We start from the raw sequence: 17,454 nt of genomic DNA, 5'->3' as shown, positions 1-17,454 counted from the left end.
AAGTTACAACCCTGATTTTTTTGTCGTAAAAGTAGATGAACAACTTGTGAAAGCTAGTAAAAAAATTTTAATTTTGGGAACACTCGTTTTCCAAATAGCTTCTTCCCTTAAGGTGCCATTGAGGCAGTGTTTTGCCATAAGAGACAGTCATTCAAGTCTGTATATTATTGAACCTGAGTGTGCACTGCAAAAAAAAAGCTACTAGAAGTTCTTCATTCAAAGTAAGCCCTGAAAAAAAATTCTCTTTTTTTTAATGGTTCACCCTATTTACGAGCAATATCCAGGTATTTAGTGGCACAGACCTTCGTCGTACACTCACAGCCTGCCTTCAGTAGTAGTGGGATGCAAACATGGTCCAGTTGTGAAGTTCGCAACTTTAAATCGAATGCATCCAGTAACCTTGCAAACAAAACATTCTGACCAGCAATTGAAGGCATCTGCCCTAAGTATGTCAGCCCTTTCCAGCCACATAAGGACTGACATAAGGACATAAGAAGGCACGCCGGTATGGTTACACCACGTCACAACAAACGGCATGACGACAAAGGTATTGCAAGCAGCTGTTCTATAATAATAAACTCCACCTTTTATTGTAAGACATGCACCCAGAACATGCACATGATTGAATTTGACGAGTTCATGCTTCCTTAAAGGGGACCCGAGCCTCTCCCAGAGATTGATTGCTAAGCTCATTTTGTGTGCAGATAGAGGGATCTCAAATACATTTTTGAGGGTGTCAGTTGCAAGGGCCGAGACAGTAAAGAAGGTTGGATCATGGGTGACATGGGTGAACTTTTTAAACAAAATTACAGCTAATGTTGCCATTTAAGGAAAGCTTTCCCCATATCTCGCGTAAAGGTCATTTCTGAAGGAAATTTGACATTTAGGTTTCGAGAAACATTAATAGTGATTTTGGGAAAGACTGCAGTCTTGATGCCTGTTCTGAAATGTAGTATTTGTTCCACTGTTATGTTATATATTAAAACATGGCGACTGCGTGGGCGTGACCAGTTTTGAAGACAATAAAACTTTATTTGGGCCTAGGTGGTACATATCTCCGAATTTAAATTAAAAGCACAAACACAGAGCACGCCCCCCCCACACACACAAAAAAACGACATACACGAGCGTTGACTACCAACTTTATTCCTTCATTTGCCAATGCAATGCATATTAATGTTCAAGTCAGCCTTACCGCGCATATGCGTACACAACAAGGCTTTAGACAAGTGAAACGGTGATGAAAAGAGTGAATCAGATACGCGAAGAAACGGTATTCAAATGAATGCAGGGACAAACTATCTCTGATGCAAAGACGATATATCTCTTTTGATAATGTGAAATACCGCCTAGGCGAGGCGCGCGTGCTCATTTGTCTGTTCAAATCGCAAATCACACTTTACAACTGCTGTTCATATAGATGGACTTCTTTATCGGCATTCTTGTTCATTTTGTGTGTGTGTGTGTGTGTGTGTGTGTGTGTGTGTGTGTATGTGTGTGTGTGTTACCTGAGTCGCTCGTTCGTGCATCTCCCCTTTTGGCCGACGTTGATCTTACCACGGGGGTGAGTGATATTGACTTTATTCAAAATACCCTGGAGAGGCGGGACCATCGTAGGGTGTTCTCTGGTCGTGGGTTTCTGTGGGGCCGTTACGACCCTCAATTCAGCCTTCCGTTCAGGATGGCTGAAGGCTTGTAGCGATGTTCTGAGCCCTGGACCATATATGCTCTGGACCGCCTGTAGTTGCTGCTTCTGTAGTCGTTGCCCTTGAGGACTAAGCCTCTTGGGTGTTGTGCTGCGTTGTGTGTAGGGCACAGCCAGAGTATGCGTCCGAAGTTGCAAAGTGAGCATGTGGGTGGTGTTAAGGGGTCGACTCTGTGGTGTTATAAGCCGCGGCCTCGCGTAGAGCGCACGAGCAGCCGGATTTTGCTGTGCGGCTCGAAACCTTGAGGCAGTTTATCGCTCTTAAGTTGGTTCTGTATCAGGACGACGCATGCGTGATCTACACAGACGTGGCCGCGGTTGCACGTGCGTGTTTGCAATCTTCCTACAGTAAGAGCTTGTGCTATAGGTTTTGGGTGCGTTGCTGGGAGGGCGTGTTTTCGTCCACAGCAATGTGAAGTGATGTCGAGTGCTTGGTTTATCACATAAGAGCGGGATGGCTAAGGGGGCGGTGGCCGTACGCGACAAGTTGAGGCCGGTGGTGGTTCCCATTTACATAAAATCACCCATCACTTGAAGAAAGTTGCCGGCAGACAGGAGAAGCTTCAGTGGCGTTGTCTGCGCCGAACAAGTTGTCGAAGCTACATGCTCCCGCACCTGCGGTGTGACCAAAGGATGATGCCCAATTCGACACGGCCCTAAGACTCGTATGCAGTCGGCGTGGTTTATGCCATCACGCTCTCATGTGACAAGACGTACGAACGGGCAGACGCACAAAAAAAATAGCAAGAAGGCCGATCAAGAAGCGTACAACCCATCTTGTGGCCCATGTGAAGGGCGATTTGAACAGACGTTGATCTTCGGCAGGAGCGAAAATGAGCATGCGCGGCTGGCCTGGGCGATCTTTCACATATAGTTCCTCGTCCCAGCATTCATCTGAATACCGTTTCTTGTCGTCGCGTATCTGATTCGCCTGAAACTTTTGTTTTGTACGCTTGCGCGGTAAGCCGACTTGGACATAGATGTGCATGAAGGAATAAAGCAGTTGATAGCGCTCGTGCGTGTCGTTTATTTTCTCCGGGGGGGCGCGTTCTGTGTCTGCGCTGATGATTTTAATCCAGGGACGAAGACAGTCGTGTTCGGGCCGGCCTGCTTGAGATAAGTCTGTGGCCGCGTGCTGGAGACCACTAGTTCGGAAGGTGGATTTGCGAATACCTCGTCTAAATCTTGTGCTCGTGTGTGCGTAGCATGGAAGTGGGGAATGAGGTTGAAATACCCAGTTTTCAAAAGGCGTGCGGCAGCTGGACGACAGCAGAACCGACTTCTGTGGAGAGCTACCACCAGCGCCATGCACCCTTCGTTGGAACGAACAAAAAAGGTTAACACTCTCTCCTTTTTTTTTTTTTTTTGAAGGCAACTTTACCTGATGTGAAAAGCATTGTCCAAAATAGCAACAACATGCAGACAGAGGATTGAGGGCATGGAAACGATTTATTGGCGAGCCTTGGTTCATTTGTGGATGGCTATCAGCTCACTTGAATTAGGAATCAAGTCCATGTACATAAGAAACCTGTACATATTCACAGGGACGGGCAATGTGTTGAGGTACTTGAGCCTCTTCCTTCCTACAGCTCTTCGTACGGCAACCCTGCACATGGACTGTAGTGATCGTGGCTTGTCTGTAAAAATGGTGAAAAGTTGCTTATGAACAGCTTGTTCAAACCTGCGCATTAAACTGCAATCAGAAAAAAAAAAAGACATGCAACACCAGATTGAGCTGTACGAGAACCGGAACTTTAAAAGCTCGGCCACAGGTACATACTCAATAGCTAAACATTTAAAAGAAATAGAGGAAGATGCAAGCATCCACAAGCTTGCAACTAATAAATACTTGTACTGCTACAAATCTAAATGCGCACCATCAACCACATTGCCAATAGTTGCATCCACCTAGGTTTCTCTAACACGAAACCACTTTTACACTTGGCATAATGACCATGGCCTTGCATATACTCGTCTCGGGAGTGCAAATTAACAGACAGCAGCAATATACCCACCGGAGGGTGAACACCGAGTGGAAAGAAAAGGCAAAATGGCACTGTACGTATACCTCAACTGTCACACTAGGTTTGAGAATAAAGTATGAAGAATGTAGAACGTTTACAGTGTGCGAAGCCAATGTGCCTTTCCATCAGACATAATGACGCAGTCGCTATTCTTGGCTTTGCAATCTGTGTGCTGTAAAATTTAGGCTGGTAAGCGCCACATACTTATCAGCTGCTGGAAGAGCAGCTTGCAGGGGCCGTCCTGGGGCAGTTGTGTGGCCAACTGTCCACGGACATCACGCTGCCAAAGGTGGCCTCCGAACTCGATAAAAAGGACTCCAAAGCGACTTGGGCAGCGATGCTTCACCAGAACATGAGCTAAGGAGACCTGAATCATGACCACGCAGATGGAAGTTAGTTCTACAACTCAAGGCAGCGCTCGTCCTGCTTCTACAACTAGCATCAGAGGTTCCAAGCTCACAGTAGTAGACCTAGACAACTACCAATGCATATTTTCAAACTTGCGAAGCCTCGTGAGATTTTTCTCGCGTGCGACAAGGGTAACACTTGGAGCAATCGTTGCAAGATGCTCAAATGCAACTTAATGCTTCCATAATTTTATATTTGATCTCTACTGGTGAGCACCGTGTCATTGAGATTATTGCAACTTCGTGGCACAGAGCGAAATTTGCTCACATCATGTAGCAGCATAGTTTGCCTTAAATGATGTGGCTCGTAGTAAAATGAAAAGGTACTGCAAGTATTTCTTATAACTGTGCCTAATATGGCAGCAGCAGCCATTGCAAAAATGCAGTGAGCCAGCATATGCAATGACACCGTAAAGCATCGCAAAGTATGGTGCCAGAGTGCATGCTAAGTGTGTGCTTCAAGACAGTGCCACAATATCGCTATCAGTGCATGCTGATTGACTGCTCGAGGAAAGGCGTGCAAGTAATTCATTCAGTCATTGGACAGCCGATGCTACAGGTCATGAAAAGCAACACAGTCCGCAAAAGTGATCTCTGAATATGGTGGCTGACAATAGGCATTATAAGAAAGTGCCAAAGCATCCTTTTTAGGCTCGTTTCTGTTGATATTCTGGTACCTCAATAGTAATGTTGACATTCAGAAAAATGTTCTTGAAACAAAAGTATAACTTTCACTTCCAAAAATCTGATAAATTTGTGTGCATTGGAAACTGCACAGCAAGTGTAAATGAGACCTTGAACTAAATTTTGTTGTTTCAGTTCTTATTTATTTGTAAAAAACTCGTATCACAGCTGTAAGAGTGTTAGGCCAGTTAGTGCTCTGTGTGTGTGTATTTGTGTGTGTGCGTGCACTCTTTTCTCTTTTTCCTGGACCGTATATTAGCATATTCCCGAGAGATTTGATACTATTATATAATGTCTGCTGCTTTAGATTTCAGGAATGATTGTTATATCTTGAGCAATATTTTTGTTTTGAATTCAAGTTTAAAAAAAAAATGAACTTGAAATTATTCAAATCCTCACTGAAACAGGCAGTGGCCAATATTTCATAATCTTGTTTTTTTTTTTATTTATAAGTTACCAACTCATGGAACCAACATACAATAGTGATAAATTTTACTACCACTATGCATATACTGCCTGGCCGAACTCAGAATATTCATTAAAGCAGCCTTGTGACACAAAGTAAGAGTGTTGTTTACATCACTTCTTCTCGAACTGTGGCATGCGCCGATATCGTTGTGGGAGTGGTGAAGCTAAAAACAAACCTGTTATAGTTTTATTTCTATTGAGAAACCACAGTGTTGTCGGACTAGAGTGACATACAGCGGCTGTTTTTGTGGTATTAAAAGGCGCTTTAGCACGTGGCGGTGACAACATAGGATATGCGTTTTGACTGGTTCGACGCGGTAATTTGAGCGTAATATTCATACTGTCCCAGATAGGCCACACTATTATGTGCTAAAGATTACAAAAGCACTTTCTATACTTCCCAGATATAAAAAATATTTGTTTTAAAATATGAAAGTGTGAAAACAATTGCAGAATGACACTTGGAGCACTGCATGACAGCCACCACTGCACCAGGAGGCGAGTGATTAGATTCGTCTCTTGAGAGGTCGCGGGGATTGGAAACGGACATCAGTGGGAGAGTGAAATGCAAAAAGGGAACATTATTTTCTCGTCTGCTGAAATTTTAAAGTTCGAAGGCTAATATCTTCCATTACTTCAAACCGATTTCGATAATTATTTTTGCATTCATCTCAGTAGTCGGTGCTACAGGATTCTAGCGATAAAATATTGCAGACGAAAAAGCGTTGCAGGGTTCCTTTAATTAGTCCATACTTTTGTTATTGTTGACCATAACCCAGCAAAATGGCTTGCTCGGCTAGTTGATCATGACTAAGGGAGAGACAAATGAGTGAAACAAACAAAGAAACAAAAAAGAACACAACCAAGTGACATAAGTGAAACATTAAATAAGTCAAGACTGACCAGCTCATCTTTAAGTTTCTTGTCATTTATTTCAAAGCTATATTTCCATTATTGGAAGCTAAAATAATGGTCATAGCGTCACTTTGAATTCCGTGCACTAGCTTCAGCACTTTTACGAAGTCTCTCTCTCTCTTTTTTTTTTTGCCCCGTCACGGTGGTCTAGTAGCTAAGGTACTCGGGTGCTGACCCACAGGTCACGGAATCAAATCCCGGCTGCAGCAACTGCATTTTCAATGGAGGCGAAAATGCTGTAGGCCCATGTGCTCAGGTTTGGGTACACGTTAAAGAACTCCAGGTGGTTGAAATTTTGGGAGCCCTCCGCTACGGCATCTCTCATGTTCATATGGTGATTTTGGAACGTTAAACCCCACATATCAATGAATTAGTGATGAAGTCTTTTTTTTCTTGTTCTGCCCACATAAGCCCGATGAATTTTTTTAGCACTTGCTACAAATCTCTGGCTCCCAAGACGAAGAACATAATCTAAGTCATTTTTACCGATAAGAATTCATATGGCCTCCAGAAGTAGTTGTCAAAGTCTCAACACCCTAGTAAATAAATACGGGAATGCCTTGTCCCCAACTGTACTTTCTTTCACGGTGCTTTTTCGTTTAATAAGAATGTTGCGTATACACTGCCACTTTTGGTGCTGTGTAAAGATAACTTACTATTGGGAAGTGTTGTCTTTCTCTGTAGTGTCTCTCTAAAGTGGAAGGAGATCGCTTCATGTGTATTCTAGCGAGTCATGACAATTACAGAGTTATTAAATATCTACTCATAGCTCAGTCAGACATGTTGCATAATTGCATAAAAAGAATCAAATCACATGCACAAGTTACTTATGGCCTGCACTGAATGAAAGAAAGGAAATTATAGATGTGCCTATTTCTTGTTGGACACAAGCATCAGAAGCCAACAGACTATAAAGCCATAGAAGAAATGGAAAATTACTTTTTGGTCACCGCTGCTGTTATTGACACACCAAATATTCCGTAAAATGTGGTGGTGCGTTTACCGAGTGGGATCATCTTTAAAAATATGTAATGCACGCAAGTTTATTTAGGCCAAAATTAAATGTCTGTTTTTTTTTTTTTGTTATAGCTTGCAACGACTAGCACGGACAAATTGTGTAGCCAAATGTGCGCATGCCGTCTTAAGGAGGATACAAACAAATGTAAGGAAACATCTAGGTGAATCAAATAAAGCAACTGCACCTGCGCGTGTACAATTGAAGGCACAGAACCAGACATGTGACGCAGGTCTGGCTCCGCACCATTGAGAAGCAGGCAGCTGTAGCAAAGAAAATGGTGGTAGGTGGCACTGATATGAAGGGGAAGCCCCGGTGTGCAGCCCAGAAGCCGGTGCTCGATCTCAGTTTCAGCACCACTTGCCAACAACAGCTGTAAGAGGCAAGTGCACAGATGTCTGCAGTGACATATGGTGTCCATCTCCCAAGCACAAAACAAACACCCTGCATTTGCTTATGAAGCAAAGTGATAACCTGCTAAAAAAAAAAAAAAAAAAAAAAAAAGGTGCGTCACTGGAGTGGAACAAATGCAATCGAGGTGGCTCGCTGAGCTTGAAACATGTGCCATACACACAATAGGTGCTAGAGTGTTTCATCCGCCTCACACGCAGCGCACACTGCATGGTGACAAGGCTCTGCCAAGGCAATGATGCTAAGCCCCAAGCTAGGATTAATCAAGGACAGCAACTTGTTTCCCTAGCAACCTTTCTATAGCTTACTTTCTCTGAACTTCAGTGGGGGGATGGGCAAGTAAGCAATGCGTATAAACGTTTCCAAATAAGACTTGATATAATGTAAAATATGGCTAGTTGGTTCGCATTGCTGAATGAAACGCAAGAAAGAAGGAGGGATACACACACTAACCACTGAGCTTTCAACTTAAGTTTACCGAAAATACAAGAAGCTCAAGTACAAGAACAAAACCACCAGTTTTACACTTGTTTTGTTTTTTTAGTCAGGTTTTTTCTTTTTCCAATTAATTTCAGCTGACAGTGTAGCAATCAGCAGGTGTCTCCCTCCATAATTTTATATCTTTCGGTGGTGCTACTCAAGACCTAGATGCGGTCACTGCTCTTACAAGTCTCTTTGTGGATGTTGACAAAATATATGTTCGATAAATGTTTTGCCTGCTCATAGATATTAGCAGTGTAACACACATACAATATATATTGACAAGAGGGCTGTACCCAGCTCTTATTGCGCAGCCCAATGTCAGCAATATACTGACCACACGAACATGAAGAAAATGAGTTGCTCGCGAACATAACCGATCTAGTCTGGCCATAATCGCTCATGGCAGGAGGAAATACATGCATCACATTCGCAACTTATCTGGCTACGACTTGGTTTTGATTACCTGTCTGCTCACAAGGCACTGTCATCATAGGGGAAAACTGTATGAAGCTCTGAAAATTGGAAAACGGAAATAAGTTGCACACTACCTTGACACCATCCAAGTATCCATTTTGTGCTGCACAGAGCAGTGGAGTGCTTCGATTCCCATCATACCCATTCGGATTTGCTCCGGCTTCAAGAAGTACCTTGACACAACTTGAGAACTCTTTCCGAATGGCAACAAAGAGGGGTGTCTGTGCCTTGATATCGGGTAGATCCACTTGTGCATCATGCTTCACAAGATAACGTACCACGGCGCTGTGACCACCTGGATCATGAATGCATATATGTATGATGTAATGTGTATGTTCATAGGCTGGTATATTAAATATATTAATTCTTCTAGTCAAACATAACAGAGTTCTCCTGGCCTTTTTATTTTCCAGTTCGCACAGAGTAGTGAATGCTTGCAATTCACCTTACGCATACACATAGACATCGGCAGGGTTTTGTTTTAGGTTGTGCGAACCCGTGATGAATCGTGGTGGGGGAGGGCTGGTGTACCTTGGGTGGGGGCAGATGCTGATGTGGCTTGAGAAGGGCAAATGCCCCATTTGCACCCCTTTGCTAACACCCATGTGCATTACAGTGCTACTAGTTTTCAGGCTGTTGGACATGTGTTGAAAAAGAATGATGTAAACGGCAAGAGTAAGGAGAGAAAGGTGGCGCTTTTACAGGGCAATAAATCTCTTTTTAAGCACCTAGCCTGAATGATACATTTTGTACAGTTCAACAGTAAGCATAGCTATGTGCATTCACTGCTCATTCCTGTCATCTCGTGCTCCCCTTGTCGAAGCATTCCTTCGTGAACTGCAGGCACTTTGACCATTTCTGTCTGTCTGTCTTTCCGTCAAGCCACCTACGACTGGGAGCTCTTGTGTTCATATCTTTAACTTGATTCAGACTAAAACTGGCATGCGAGGGTAAGACACTCTGAGGAATGTTTGGTTACGACACGAATAACTTGAAAATTCTGTTGGGTATGTCGGCAAATATTTTCTTTCTGAAAAGCGTGGAACATACCCGTATAACCATTGGCCGCAGGTATGCGCCACGGGTGATTGACAATTTATATTGTTACGTAAAATGAGACGAGACGTGACTATCTGACAGTGTATTTGCACTGATAAAGATGGAGCAAAGCACGCACAGCAGACAGACTAGTCCTCTTTGTTGCCTTTTGTACCAGAATGTCTCACCCTTGATGTGCTAGCTATGTAGAATTGTCTACCCCAGATAGGAGATGACAGAAATTAGTAAACTAAAATCTGAGAGTGTTAAGAAAAACTGACATTAGCCGCGTTCACCCAACGAATGCAAAGGTAAAAAGAAAATTATGATCTCGGCAGGAATTGAATCCAAGTGTTCTGCACTGCTTGCTCACGAACACGGTGGAAATTCTTATAGATTAAATTATAGATAACTTGGTTCGTTAAGAAATGCTTCACATATCTGACAGTGCTGTAGCCTGATACGGCAGGTGGGCACTGAAGTGCGTGCTCCAGGACATGACGTGGTACAGCGTGCGCAGAACCACTAACTCGCGCCGTATTTTTGCATAAAGACATGCGCAGACGTGACTATGCACAGGAAGGGGTTCCCCCCCCCCCCCTCTCCGTGTGCACACCTATGATTTGCTGCTCAGACGTCGACCTATAATTGCGCGCAAGCTCAAGCACGTTGAAGCTTTGTTATAACACATCTCGCATTCAAAGGGTCCCTGAACCACCCTCAATATCTTTTCAAGTAAACGCGCGCATCGAGATCGGAATGCCGTCACGATCAACAAAACAATCCTCCCGGGCCTTTCTATCGTTGGCCGCGACGTCAACATTCGCGTCTGGGCATATGTCATCGACACAAATCACCCGTTTGTCTGCTCGATAGTAGGCGCGCTCGCACAGTGAGGATCACTCGGCCAGGAGAGACGAGGTGACGAATGGAGCATAGTGAACGAATTAAATAGTTACACGGGCGAGGCGGGGGCCTCTTTTACAACATCGAACGCGTGTAACTTGCGGCGCCCTTTCGAAAAATTCTCGCGGCTACGTGTTCGTGGAAGACTCGTGCACAGCTGCAACACCACAACTAAATTTTGAACTCTGGTGGTTAGGGGTCCTTTCAAAATCCGCTGCGCGCCTTTCGAACGCTCACCTGTAACAGCAAGACGAAGGGGTGTAGCGCCGTACGGTCGCACTCGTCGGTCCCGTTCACCAGGACGGGACTCGAGAAGTTCCGCGAGCTCGCTGAGGCGGCCTTCGAATGCTGCAACGTGAACGCAGGTGTCTCCGTCATCGCGGTCAATCGCAAATTCTGCTATGTCGACCATCAGCTTCGATGTTTTGCTTTGGTGGCCGACCAAATACGGAATGCCTGCACGCGCTTTTCGTGTCCGTCGCTGGCGAACTCAAACCACGGCGCGCCAGCGCTCGGAACGCAGAAACCGAAAGTAGAAACTTGATACGGCAATTCTCGGCCAATGAATAATCTAAGTAAGGAAATTGAAATATAGTTTTAATATACTTTCGGGCGTATGCCCGCTAATGTATGAAGATATATACTTCGATAAACATGCTCGTGCTACTTTTGTACACGCGCTATGATGGTGCATCTTTAATCATTCTTTATTTCTTAAAATTATTCTAATTATCGTCACTCGCATGTTTTGAAAATTTTACCGCAAAAACTGCTCTCGGGAGTATACCTTGCTGTCGGGGCTTTGACAAAATCAGTGTGACCACAGAGTTAAATGCCAGTAACACCTTCTAAAATACGAAAAAAAAAGAATGCGCTACTTCTGTTTTGTTAGTTTCTGTTTCGGTTTTGATTGTCATGTGACGCCTCGCGCGTGAGCGATGCGTCTCATAACGTGTATATATGTGTCAGGATGATATGTGTAAACACGGATTCCTCCGTGTGTGTAAGTAATGGGAGGTCAGTAGTGCTACGGGCAGGTGATAAAGTGGTAGGTGTTCTGTGTAAAGGGTTGGACGAGCACTCGGACGAGGCGGACGTTCTCATCGGCGCTCTGCGCCCCGTTGTGTGGGTCGTCGGCGGGCTTCAGTTCAACGCTCCCGGTTCCTCCGCGTCGGTGCCGGGTCCGCCAAGACACAACACTACTGCATGCGACGGCTAGGCCTAGGACCTGTTCCTTTCCCATGGCCCCAGCCGCGACCTTCTGGAGGGCGTGACTGGGGTCAGAGAGGAAAGGAAAAGATAGCGTTGCCTTTAGATAGCCTTAGATAGCGGATATGCATACCCCTATTAAAGTTCAATAAAAACTAAGCAGCTTCAAACTAGTGGTGCCAAGCCTGATGGAAGTGTGGAACTGAACGGTTGGTTGGTTGGTTCCTCAACACCTTGGCGCAACCCACTCCGGGGGATAGGCCATGAATTGAACAGCGCCTTGCTTATTAAACTAATTCGCTTCTTGAAGAAAATGGCTGAATTCATTCAGGCTGCCTTGTTTCTAGGTGTCTATAACCTCTTCAACTGTTAATTATCTTTGTTGTCTATGTTTAGTTATATATCTTTTTCTCCCTCCATTTCTCGCTTCCTTTCTTTTTATTAGAATCTAGTCATTATTTTTTTATTTAACTTTCTCTATGTACCTGCCTATTTATTTCCCTCTTTATACATTTTTATCTTTTTTTCTCTCGCCAATCAGTTATGGTATGCCACGACAGGCTATTAGATTGGCATTCATGTTCTGAGATCAAGTTAAACAGCCTAAATTAAATTACAGAGCCGAAAGAAAAAATCTCCATCGGTTTCGCCGGCATGCATCAGGAACGTTGATTTGCACAATTTATCAAGTCTACGACAGCAGTTACGCACTGCAGCAGACGTGGTATCAGAACTTTGTCACGCGTCGGTTTGGCAAACGACTCTTATTGTACCTTAGCTTTACACCGAACCATTTTTTTCGTCCCAGTATAAACATTCGGGTGACGCTACGATGGCCACTGCACGCGCTCGAGGTCAGTTCACAAACCTTTATTACACCGTTGGTAGAGCGGTATGACGCCATCGACCTTGGCTCTCGCAGTACTCGCTGGCGAAATAGTGAGAGCTGGCCCAAACATGGTGACATGAACCAACCCCCCACACAGGCCAAACAGCGATAGTTATGCTACGCCAGGCAGAGCCTTTCAAATTTTAGCGGTGACATGACGTGATATGTGACGTACTGCCTAGTCACGTGACTTTTGCTTGTGGCCACATGATGGCAACCGGAAGTTTCGCTGTATCGCGCACAGTACAAATGAATAGAAAGTTGGAAGAACAGTGCGACTGTGTGCCAGAGCAACCATAGCACATCTAACTGCACCTATTCGATTGGGAACACGCAACGAGCAGACGCTGAACGAGCGCTACATCACTAGGCGCCGTTCAACTTCACCCGCACGCATTTTTTGCTTCTATGCATGGCGTGGTGCATTCGCATCTTTCGAATTTACGTGTACGGTGTAGTACATAAGGCAGATAAGAATAAGGCCCACACCTCGTATTTTCGTACAAAGTTTAGTGGTTGACATAGCGGGTGGCAAGTATTTAATAAACTTAGCTAAGAGGTACAGATTGAAGGTGCTACAGGCCTATGTGGATATGTCGAATAAAAAATACTTTGTTTACAGGTCCTATAAAGTCATGAAACCACAGTATACATTACTGATGAAAAACTTCACAGGGAAGGTAGGCAAGAAACAGGCTAGAGATCAGGCAGAGGGGCAATATGGTACGAGTTGTATGAATAGTAGAGGGGAGTTACTAGTAGCGTTTGCAGGTTGCAGTAATTTATGGATCGCAAATACCCTCTGCTAGTAACAGGAAAACTTCATACTTGCACAAATCACGCACTGCTCATCCATGATCTGTTGCAATCTTCATGTTGGCTTGTGCGGCACAACTGTTTATATAAGCATCACATTTCAAGGTTTTCACTGTTCTTTACTCCTGCCTCAAATCAGTGTTCTTGCGCTTCTTGCTGCTGCCACGAAATGTAGAGAACGTAAGCGTGGGCCTGCCCAACACACTCATTTCATGAATCTCTTCTGACTGAAATTTCATTTTTGCTGTTTGTTTCCCACTTGCAGTCAAGTTCAGGAGGGCTGAGTCGTGGTCAGAAGATGCTGAAACGAAACAGTATGCATTCTGAACATTGTGGTTGCGCTATAACGTAGGCTTGATATCCATTTCACTAAATATGCCAAATATGGAAGACATGTACGTTAAAGGAAGTGAGAAACAACCATGTCGATTATTAGCATGCAGATAAACACAATTAATTTCAAGGCGAGAAGTCAAATGCCTTGGAAGAATGGCTCAACAAAGCTTGCAAGTGTTCTAAACTGTGCAGCAGGTTTGGGGAAAATGAAATAATTAAGCCATAAATCAATAACCAGCCACACAATTGAGCATTTCATGTCTGTGAGAGCAACTTGAGGAGCAATCAACAGTTTCACAAACGAAGTGAATAGATCATATCTACAGCCTTATGTTCATTGTTGAATGATTATACAGACTACACCAATTATAGGTCTCACAAAGTGGTTAACAAAAGAAAACAGAAGAAGAAATGCTCAAGAGTATGCCAGCATCCAAGACACTTTTGGCAGAAAACTTGACCAAATGAAAACTCTGGGGAGCTTTAGGAAAGAGCAAACAAATGACAGAGGGTTTGCAGAATTTCAAACATTGTAATAACCTCTTGCTTTTGTGTATATGTATGTGCATGCTCTGTCTGCATGCTTTGTGTGCCTGATAATTTGCACCTCCTAGCTTCCACTAATTCAGGATCTCCCTTTAAACCAAATAGGTATATTTGGAATGCCCACAAAAGGTGCAAAACCATATACTGGCTTCCATATATCAGTCCTAGGAAGCTATCTTCATTATTTTCAATGACCTAACATATCTTGGTTTTTGACAGCATAAAGCATACACATAGTGCAATGGTGTTATGCTGTTCAATAAAAGCTAAGCAAAGTGTTCATCAATAAGCAATGCACTACGGTCACCACATCACTCACATGGAGGCCCATCCTCAGAGCCACCAGCAGTGCTGACAGGTGGCCATGACGGGTCACGCATAATATCCCGTTCCAATTTCTCGTATATGCGACGAGGACCCCTCCAGTTGTGAAGCCGAGGCATGACAAAGTTGAACACAAACTGTTGAACCAAGAAAACCTGAAAGAGGAGGTGCCAATGGGCATACAGTTATTCTGCAAAAACTATTTGCAATATTAAGCAAAAAAAAAGAAGGGGAAGGTGTCACGGGTTCGTTTCTTTGCCGCAACCTAATGAGGGTAAAGAAAGCATGCGGAACATTGTCAGTGGTTTTAAGTACAAGTGTGGAGTTATGACAAATGGAAATGAGTTAAGGTGGATAAAAAAAAGCTTGTCAGTGAGAACGAAACCTACTACTACAACGCATATCAAAGGTTGTGGGTCTGGCACTAATCGACGGCAAGTTTATTATTTTCGTCTTCCTCTTCGATTCACTGCTATTTACGTCATTATTGCCTCACTAGAGTAAAAAAATAGAAGTAATGTTCCCTATGCCTTCTTTGGCTGTGCTGCATGTTGGTTTTGTTAGGTTACCCACACTACTGTTACCCAAGAAGAAGAAAGGTGGAAGCACGTTAACATGACAAAAGAGCTTACCTCCCATAAATATGAAAAAATAAAATTCAGCAAAGAGAGAACGAAGAGAAATGCATGGAATTCGTACTGTGGGGCCTCCAAAAACTGTAACAGAGAGGAGCAAAAACAATCTTAGGAGCTTTTCACGTCAGTAAGCCACACATTAAAGAAGACAAAGAAGAAATCATGCTCTTTCCCAATTGTGTGCAGTACCACTCTTGTTTAACAAAAAAGGAAAACCTACAAGTAAGATAGATCTGACACTGAGATGCCCTGTGCGTGGTGCTTTCAAAACATGAATAATGCTGACCAAAACTGCAGTCTGTGGCACTTCAGAGAGAAAAATTAAATTGCATTATTTAGATGAAGCATAATTTTTACTATTACACCATTAGCTGCTGCATCATGGAACAATTAGAAAAATAATCAGTGCAACAAAATAAAACATTATGTTCACAAATCTGTAGCTCCACACTGATAACCAATGATAACGCAATTTCGTAAATAGCACTTCAAAGAGACATTAGTTTGCAGCACACATGAAATTTTTATACTGTTTACAGGGAGGCTTTGTTAATGTTATACTCTCAAGTTATTGCTACCCTTTAGAGTATACTATAGAGTATACTATATTCATTAATTTCATTTTATATGACTGTATACCTTCAGTTTACAAAATTGTGATAGTTTATTCTATTCTTGAGTTAGAGAGAGATAATTTCACACAACTTTTTGTATGCCTTCTAATTTAAGCAATACTTTTGTAAAAAAAAACTGATGGCTGAAGTAGCCAAATATTTCTGCAATCGATAGACCATAACTTTTTCTTTTATATGCAGCAAATATCTTCAAATAAAGAGTGGTGCTTTTGTGAAAAAATCATGAGTTATTTAGAATTTTAACTTATACCAGAGTGAATAATTTACTGCCCTTGTAAATAAATTCATTTGGAACACAGAACAACAAAGCCCAAACATTTAAAATATGTACTAGTACTGCTTAAGAATATATCACTTCCAATACAGAAGCACTAGTGGAGACTTAAGTATTGTGTCATAAAACAACAGTTGGAATGCTAAGCAAAAAATGACCGCACATAACTAAATTGTTTTTGTTTAGTGTTTTGATTTGCACAAGATATATCTAGATTCCTAACCACCAAGTGAATCACTGCTTAATAAAAATTACCATAAGCAACAGTATTCACTGATAAAGCTTCACCGCCTGCTTTTTTTGAAACACCAGCACTATCTAGCAACACAGGTTTCAGAATATGCACACGAGTGAGACTACTTCCACAGCTATGTTATTCTGAATTTATTAAAATTATCTCACATAAAAAAGTGTCATATTTGGCAAACTAGCAAACAGGATAAATTATACATACGCTGCTGTTGGCAATCAAAATATTGTTCAGATGAAAGAGAGCAGTAAGACAAGTTTGTGTAATGGATATTAATGTCTTCTGCAGACTCGGGCAGTGCTACCTAAACAAAGAAATCTTAGCATTTTTAGAGGACATCTAAACAATGTGGCAGCAGGATTTATGAAGCGGTGTCTAAATTGCTTCACTTACATTAATGTACTTTCGTATGAACTCCGCAGGGTACAAGATAATATATGTCACGAGAACAAACTCCACTGCGACAACCACAAGGTACATTTCTGGAAAAAAAAAAACATCATTAATTCAAGTTTCCATTGTAAAATGCTTTGAATAAAATCGTGCCTCTAGGACGAGCAAGTACTTGCGTACTGTTTGATATGATGCTTTTCCTGAAGGGAAAACCAGGAGAAAAGATGACTGCAGCAATCACATAGGACATGCAGTTGACGCTTAAAACTGCAGTGGCGACATACGACTGCGGTGGCTTGTGTACGAAGTCTCTGTTGAACACAAACGGCTCGTACCTGCAAAGGGTAGCAGTCATGAATAAAATTTACTTTGTTTTTGCTGTGCATTTGTGCTGCTGCTCTATATAAATGTAAAATGAAGTGAGATAACAAGAGCAATTACAAAGTTACGGAGAATGCCGGCAGAGATTGTGAAAATTGTCGTGTAGGTCGTGGTTCTCAGCAAAATAACAGACGAATACATATGGACATCTGCAGACTGCTGACAAATGAGATTGGTGGCGTTTCTTTTCATAATATAATTTTTCACCACAACATGGTGAAATGTCACATAGCATG

General features: G+C 42.8%; 2 protein-coding genes across 5 annotated transcripts in view; both read right to left on the bottom strand.

Moving 5' to 3' along the window:
* Nucleotides 1–3,135: 3,135 nt before the first annotated feature.
* On the bottom strand, nucleotides 3,136–13,593 carry LOC119171988 (ankyrin repeat and SOCS box protein 1). 3 transcript variants are annotated; one of them, XM_075892786.1, is made up of 6 exons: nucleotides 13,457–13,589; nucleotides 10,768–10,878; nucleotides 8,661–8,881; nucleotides 7,406–7,591; nucleotides 3,934–4,096; nucleotides 3,136–3,342 (listed from the first exon to the last, which is right to left on the bottom strand). In XM_075892786.1, the coding sequence occupies exons 1-6, from the start codon at nucleotides 13,482–13,484 to the stop codon at nucleotides 3,173–3,175; spliced, it is 879 nt and encodes a 292-aa protein (XP_075748901.1). In that variant the 5' UTR covers nucleotides 13,485–13,589; the 3' UTR covers nucleotides 3,136–3,172. The 3 variants fall into 3 exon arrangements, with proteins under 3 accessions (XP_075748901.1, XP_075748902.1, XP_037278817.2); XM_075892787.1 differs by lacking the exon at nucleotides 10,768–10,878 and having other exon boundaries at nucleotides 13,457–13,593; XM_037422920.2 differs by lacking the exon at nucleotides 13,457–13,589 and having other exon boundaries at nucleotides 10,768–12,984.
* LOC119171986 (polyamine-transporting ATPase 13A3-like) overlaps nucleotides 13,543–17,454 on the bottom strand; it is a 35,896-nt gene continuing 31,984 nt past the window's right edge. For both annotated transcript variants that reach the window (XM_037422919.2, XM_075892785.1), the window contains 5 exons: nucleotides 17,018–17,172; nucleotides 16,838–16,926; nucleotides 15,283–15,366; nucleotides 14,646–14,805; nucleotides 13,543–13,745 (listed from right to left, as the gene is read on the bottom strand). In XM_037422919.2, the coding sequence (XP_037278816.2) occupies nucleotides 13,564–13,745; nucleotides 14,646–14,805; nucleotides 15,283–15,366; nucleotides 16,838–16,926; nucleotides 17,018–17,172 (670 nt within the window). In that variant the 3' untranslated portion in view covers nucleotides 13,543–13,563. The remainder of the gene's footprint in view (nucleotides 13,746–14,645; nucleotides 14,806–15,282; nucleotides 15,367–16,837; nucleotides 16,927–17,017; nucleotides 17,173–17,454) is intronic.

This window comes from Rhipicephalus microplus, chromosome 4 (assembly GCF_043290135.1).
Source record: "Rhipicephalus microplus isolate Deutch F79 chromosome 4, USDA_Rmic, whole genome shotgun sequence".
NCBI lineage: Eukaryota > Metazoa > Arthropoda > Arachnida > Ixodida > Ixodidae > Rhipicephalus > Rhipicephalus microplus.
The sequence above is the reverse complement of the archived record's forward strand: the minus strand, read 5'-3'. Positions and strand labels throughout refer to the sequence as shown.